General features: G+C 42.1%; 1 protein-coding gene across 1 annotated transcript in view; it reads left to right on the top strand.

Moving 5' to 3' along the window:
* The first annotated feature begins 1,261 nt into the window (after positions 1 to 1,261).
* Positions 1,262 to 7,262, top strand: part of RAB8B (RAB8B, member RAS oncogene family) — a 39,304-nt gene continuing 33,303 nt past the window's right edge. Inside the window, exon 1 of the mRNA XM_073652708.1 lies at positions 1,262 to 1,493. Coding sequence (XP_073508809.1) covers positions 1,370 to 1,493 — 124 coding nt within the window. The 5' untranslated portion in view covers positions 1,262 to 1,369. The remainder of the gene's footprint in view (positions 1,494 to 7,262) is intronic.

Genomic DNA, 7,262 nt, shown 5'->3' with positions numbered 1-7,262 from the left:
AGAGAATATGTGCACATTATAGACTATGGGTTTTTTTTTTTTTTTTTGCGGACTGAATGTCTGGAAAAAGACACGGCCATTTTTGAACTGAGTCATGGATCAAACACGCCCATGCAAAACAGTGGGTAAAAAAACACTGTCTAATGGGTATGAGAAGCATGGAAATTTTTTTCTCTCTTTATTTCTCAGTATACAAAAAAATTGAATGGCTTGTCATGGCCCTCCTAGAGTGTGAGCTTCTGAGCAGGGCCCGGACTCTTCGTGATATCCGTTGAATCACGTCATGTCTTTATTGCCTGTACAAGTCCCCGCTGAATTGTAAAGGGCTGCACAATATGTTGGCGCTATAGAAATAAAATTATTATTACTATTATGACCCTCAGCTACCCACTTGCTTCACTGTGTATGTAAAAACCACATACAGGGAGACCCATGCCGTGCTAGAGGGGGTCCGATGCTGATCACTTCTGTGGTGTGTGGCGCTGATGTAGAAGTGACACCATGACCTATGGCATGCGCCTACAATGGGGTACCACCTATTCTTGTGTTTCCCCCAGAGCCCAATGTTTACAGGGTGTCTGCCATCCCCCGAATCAGTAGTAAGCAATCTATACAGCGCTATAGGGGACTCAGCCCTTATACACATCACACTGGCACTGATACTAATAGTGCCCCTTATAATGTGTGTGCAGATGAGGGGTCTCTAGTTCACCCTCAGCTGCATAAAAGCTCGTTGGACGGTTACCACCCCTAAATTTGGAGGTTGAGGGTCTCCCCCGTTTCTGATGACACCGCTAGCTTCCCTAAGCTTTCACTGTGTGACATCAGCCCGTGTGTCTGCCAGGTGAATGGCGGCCTATGGCTATGTTAGTCCCTCAGCTATACCGAATGAAGGAAAACCAATGTGAACCGGTCCCGCCAGTGTGAATTCAGCACGTAGAAACAGTTATGTTTCCACGCACGCCGTGACGGGCCAGAACAGCCGCACTTTCGGTCTAGTCTTTACGCGCTATGAAAACAAAAACGGCACAGTGCACCATGCAGAAGACTACATATCCCATGAAGCTGCTCGTTAACGTATTACCAATACATAGCCGGAAGGGGCGTGGCTTCGCCTCACTACAGGCACAGACTACATTTCCCGTGATCCTTTTCGAACGAGTAAGCTAGAGAGGCGAGGATAGTATGGGCGCGTCACCCGTCTCCGGGGTGACAAGGCTCGTGGAGTCCTGCCCCTACGCTGTCATTGGTCCTCAGGTGGAAGGAAAGGTAACGTCACAGGCAGGGTGCCCAGTCTGAGCATCCGATTGGTGTAAACCGTCCCCGCGGGCCGGCGGTGGCTCTTGTTCTCTGGGAGGAAAGTGTGAAGATGGCGAAGACGTACGACTACCTGTTCAAACTGCTGCTGATAGGGGACAGCGGGGTCGGGAAGACGTGCCTGCTCTTCAGGTTCAGCGAGGACGCCTTCAATACCACCTTCATCTCCACCATCGGTCAGTGCTCTCACCACACCCACTGCTCACTTCCTCCCCGGCTCCCAGCCTACAGCCAGACTGTCACCCGTGCTGCTGCAGCTGAGCATGGCAAGCCCCGGTGCCCTCAGCTGGCACCTCCCCCGTCTACAGCTCAGTGTGGCCGTACACAGGTCTTACCCTGCGTGCCCTCTGCCTCCTGTGGGCGCCCCATGTGTGATCGCTGCCAGCTGGAGCTGTGGTACCAGCCAGACTCGGCTACTGTGCCTTGGGCTGGATGCAAAACTTCCCAGTAACTGCCCCAGAGCTTGTATGAAGCTGTGTACTACCTATACCAGCTGATGCCCGGGAGATGGGCACATTCTGCCTGTAACCTGCAGGGGGTAGAAGAGCATGCCATGCCACCAGCCATAGTAACACCAGCTTATAGGAAGGCATGGGCTGCTGGCGAGAGCACACATTGCTACTCCCTCACCCTCAGGCATCTAATGCTACTTCAAGACCATGTGGGGGGCCTGGATGGTGGACCCATGGGGTGGATGGATGGTGGGCCCATGGGGTGGATGGATGGTGGGCCCATGGGGTGGATGGATGGTGGGCCCATGGGGGCTTTTTCTGGGTAACACTAGCCAGTAAGTCTTATTTGGCTGCTTCCATTAATGTCTGGTAGTCTGCTCATTTTATTCATGCACAGGCCCCCATTAGTCACATACTTGAGTTGTCGTCATATTGGAGACACTGATGCTTATATGTATGAATACGACGCTGAGCAAATTTCAAACCAAGCTATTATGTGGCAACGTGTGATCCATCTAGTGCCCATTAGACTGATGCAGACGGCAGAGGCCATAATCTTACATACCGGAGGATTGCCACAAGTGGGAAATTCTCAGCCCTGTGCGGATAAATTCTGGTGGCAGCGATGATGACTACAGAGGCAGAGCAAGTACTCGTGTGACTAGTAAACTTTCCCTCCAGCGCTGTGTGTTTTCCCTGGCCTTTAAAGGTCTTCTCTCTCACACACTTTTGTTTTTTTTATTTAAACATTTTTTTTTTTACTGGTTTAAATAAAAAATAATAAGTGTGAGCCAGATAGATGAAGGCTTTGGCTCTGGAGCGCTGAGCAATTGTTACAGTGACATTTCTCTTTGATTGTCCTATGGTTTTCCCAGCCGCAGCACACATTAGTTTTGGCATTTCTTCTGCTGTTTGTGGTGTTTTTCTCCCAGAGATAAACCAATCTTTGATACATTTTATAACTTTACAAATCACCTGATTTTTAAGAAGAATGTTTGAAACGTGATCTATGAATCACATGATTTGTGGTGTGCAAAACATGAGCAAAAAATGCAGGTCCCATAAAAAAACAACCAGATTTACCTGTAAGTGATGGTTGTGTAAGAGCTGAGAACACGCCTGTTGGTTAAAAACATCTTTTATGTGGACAGAAAAATTATGGTGATGGCAACAGTAATGAAAGTGAGGGAAATCCTACATGTGAGCCCCTGACAGTCGTCATTGTGACATGTAAGGCTGCGTTCACACGCTGCGCTACTGTGTGCATCAGCAGATGAGCGCAGAGATTTGCAGCTGACGCCTCAGTGTAACCGCAGACCAGTGCATTCATTGGTGGTTATGGTGGGATTACTGCCTGAAGGTATTTGCACCCGACGTCTCTTACATGCCAGCATACCCACAGAGTTTTGTAAGTAGAAGACACTTCGGGAAAATACTACCGCCCTTTTTTTAGTTTTGTACTTGTATGTATAAAATAATGAGTGACTTCCAATCGGGAGCAAACTGAAGAATGTTCAGGCCACTTCTTTTCCTGCTTTACAGCTCTCGATGCTTGAAGCCATTACATGAAGTTCAAAAAGACTGACTGTGTCAGCAGCGTGTCTTCCTCTTCATTATCATTTTTTAAGTGCCTTTTCTGGTGGAATTCGCCTAAAAAAGTTATCTTGTGCACATCCCCTAAGGCTCCGTTCCCATGATGAGCCTTTGATGTTGCAGATTTTCTGCGCCCATTAAGTAAAATAGGTTACTTGCTTTTTTTTTTTTTTGAAAATACGCAGCGTAAAAATTCACCAAAAACTCATTGTGGGAACGTATCCTAACGCCGGTTTCGCATGTCAGGGTTTTTTGTTTTCTCCTATCTTTTTTTTTTTCAGTGTGCAGGACCCATTTTTGGTTTGTCAGTTGCTACAATCCTTGTTTCCTCTGTTTTTTTCTTACATGAAAGAAAAAAAAAAAAAATGGCGTCTCCTAGCCATTAAATAGTACAGTAAAATACCCGCAGCAGACGATGACTGTGCGATCCAGAATTTATTTTTATTCACAAAGTTATTGACTTGGATCAAAGTAGGACATGTCTGTGTTTTTTTTGTTTTTTTATGTTTTTTTTCTTTTTGCACAAAGTCAGTCCATTAATAAAAAATAAAAATAAAACACAAACTGAGAGCTGTCCTACTTGGAACCAAAGTCAATGACTTTTGTGAAGGGAGAAAAAAAAAAGTGAATGCATCTTCATTGTAATGGGTCTAGTGATCCCTCTGCAGGAATGGGAGATGGCACACGTAAAAGCTGGTGTGATGTGTGAAGCTGGTCTTACCGCAAACTCGTGCACTCAATGGTGAGCGTGGCTGTCGGACGCATGCGGCAGCAGCAGTGCGGGATAACGCCATGAGTACAAGTAACACCAGCACTGATCAACTTCCTATAATGTTACCTTGTGATTGTTGTGGTAATTAAGCGACTTATGTTAATGAAGCCTAATGACTTGCATCTTCAATGAATTGTTGTTTTTTTTAATAGGAAGGTGTGCAAGTCTAAAGTGCTGAGGAATATGTTGGCACTATAGAAATAAAAATTATTATAAGTATTCAAACACAAATTTGGGGAGATTTACTAAGTAAAATGTATCTGGCTCAAATTGTGCAAAAAAAAAAAATAATAATTGTGTTTCAGACACTTTTGAGTCCCACATGACCGTTTTGAAAAGTGTCTAGAAAGTATTGGGTGGCTAAGAGGAGTCGTAGAATGTGTCAGATTTATATTGGTGTACATAATAATTTTGATTTAAAATATTGATCTAAGATAGGTTCACCATAAGAAAGAAGTGCCTGGCAGCGTGCCATGTCTGGAGCAGCTTCTGCCAGGCTGGTCAGATCTGATGCTGGCTTTTTCTTATTCTTTTTATTATTCCTCCTTTGCATACCTTACTGTTGTTTTCTTGCCTTTATTGTGCAGCTATCAAGAGATAAAGTGCGTCTACTGCATTATACTAATGGGTGTTATGTAGGTGCCACCACTCAGCATTTGGAGCCGGAGTTAAAGGGGTATTCCCGTCTCCAAGATCCTATCCCAATATGTAGTAGGTGTAACAATAATAATATTAGCAAATACCTCCAATTAGAAATATAGTATAGTATTTTTGATTCGCTATGTCTCTTTCCTCATGCGCAGGCATCGCAGGACCTTAGGTATCCATGGTTACGCCCACTGATAAAGTCACAGTTAGTTAGTTGCTAGTGGTCGTAACCATGGATACCTAAGGTCCTGCGATGCCTGCACATGAGGTAAGAGACATAGCGCATCAAAAATACTATACTATATTTCTAATTGGAGGTATTTGCTAATATTACTATTATTACACCTACGACATATTGGGATAGGATCTGGGTGACGGGAATACTCCTTTAATGCTTAATTTTCCTATTAAGCAGGAGTTTCATCTGATGCAAACTGTTTAATATATATATATATATATATATATATATATATATATATATATATATATATATATATATATGTATGTGTATGTATATATATATATATATATGTGTATGTATGTATATATTAGTACAGACCAAAAGTTTGGACACGCCTTCTAATCTAAAGATTTTTCTGTATTTTCATGACTTTGTGTGCAAAGCAGTCATCAAAGCAAAAGGTGGTTACTTTGAAGAACCTAGAATATAAGACATATTTTCAGTTGTTTCACACTTTTTTGTTAAGTATATAATTCCACATGTGTTAATTCATAGTTTTGATGCCTTCAGTGTGAATGTACAATTTTCATAGTCATGAAAATACAGAAAAATCTTTAGATGAGAAGGTGTGTCCAAACTTTTGGTCTGTACTAATATATATATATATATATATATATATATATATATATATATATATATATATATATATATATATATATATATATATATATATATATATATATATATATATATATATATATATATATATATATATATTACTTAAAGCATTATCTGTATATTACATAGTTAATGATTTTAGAGAATCTCAAAAGGTGTGATCCAGAGAAGGGCAAAAATCCTATATAAGGCAGTTGTCAGTTACTTCATATTTGGGGTAAAATCCCATCAGAAATATGACATTCAGAATATATCTCTGAACCCACGTGTCATCTGCAATTTTTGATTTGTAATGTTATGTTTTTATGTAATCGCTGTACAAGACAGATTCTTTTTTTTTTTTTCTTTTTATAAAGGGTTTGTCCGCTTTTAGAATAGTGGACACTAAACACTGTAAAATATGTACCCATCCTCCCTGGGTCCAGAAACCAATCTCTACCGCCTCTCGGGTCTCAATGTTTTGGCTGCAGCAGTGACTTCATGTCGACAGCGCAACTCACCGCTGCAGTCAACTGCTCAGCGACTTGTGCTGTCTGCCTCGGCAGTGACTTCATAGCCGCAGCCAAAGCATTGAAACTGAAGCCGTAGCAGAGATCCGTCACTGGACCCAGGAAGGGTGGGGACCTCTTTTTGTTTTGAAAGTGGACAACCCCTTAAATTCTTCAATGATCACAACATGGTGTGCTAAAGGGTTCCGTAGAATCGCTGCTCATAGTAAAGAATCGCCATTTTCCTTAATATGGAATTGAGCTGTTCAGATCCTTGTGTCGGACATAGATCTCTCTGAGAATCTGCCTTCAAAACTTATTTTAAATGAAAGGGGGCGTTACCAGTGTTAGACATGTAATGACTGACAGTTAAATAACAGTCAGCAGAACTAATCTTTGTCAAATTGCAAACACATCTGAAGTTGTCATCTAAAAGTGCTGTAAGCTCTGCTGCAGAGCTGTGTCTAATTATAACGAACACTTCTTCAGCTTCCATCGCCAGGGAGTCGGTGTGTGGTGAGGGGCAGTACAGAAGAGCTTTGTCTCATTACAAATATATGTGCAGTTGTCCTCTCACTTTGGCTGCCTGTGAGATGGAAACTGAAGAAGAGTTAGTTTTAATCAGGCACAGCTCTCCAGCTGAACTGACAGCAGAAAAGGAGAGCTGCATCTGCAAATGTGTTTGTAATGAGACAAAGCTCAGCTCTGCTGTACTGTGTTAGTTGTAATCACCCACAGCTCTGCAGTGCGATCAGGAGAGAGGACATGCAGATCTGTGTTCGGCCCATAGATCTTAACAGTTCATTTACATGAAATAAAAATGTTGATTTCTCTGGAATAAGAGATTGGATTGAAGATATCAAAATATAATTTCATTCAGCTTCCTATGACCTACATGCCCATATAGATGGCTTAGGAGGGTTGATCCTACTGACAGATTACCTTTAAGATTTTCTGCATAGAATCCTAGTTCTGTCTATGGTACTCTTCTAGTACAGTGTATATATAATATATATTACATTATACTGTGCAAGTAACTCAAAGCATTTTGTCTTTGGGCTTACTTGGAAGGAGTGGTGACACTAATAGGTTCCACCGAGTGGGGGACAGTTAGTCAGCCAGATATATAGAAC

This window comes from Phyllobates terribilis, unplaced genomic scaffold, assembly GCF_046119375.1.
Source record: "Phyllobates terribilis strain yellow unplaced genomic scaffold, ASM4611937v1 Scaffold_11__3_contigs__length_659146591, whole genome shotgun sequence".
Taxonomy (NCBI): domain Eukaryota; kingdom Metazoa; phylum Chordata; class Amphibia; order Anura; family Dendrobatidae; genus Phyllobates; species Phyllobates terribilis.
Note: the sequence above shows the minus strand (reverse complement) of the source record. Positions and strands in the feature narration are given on the sequence as shown.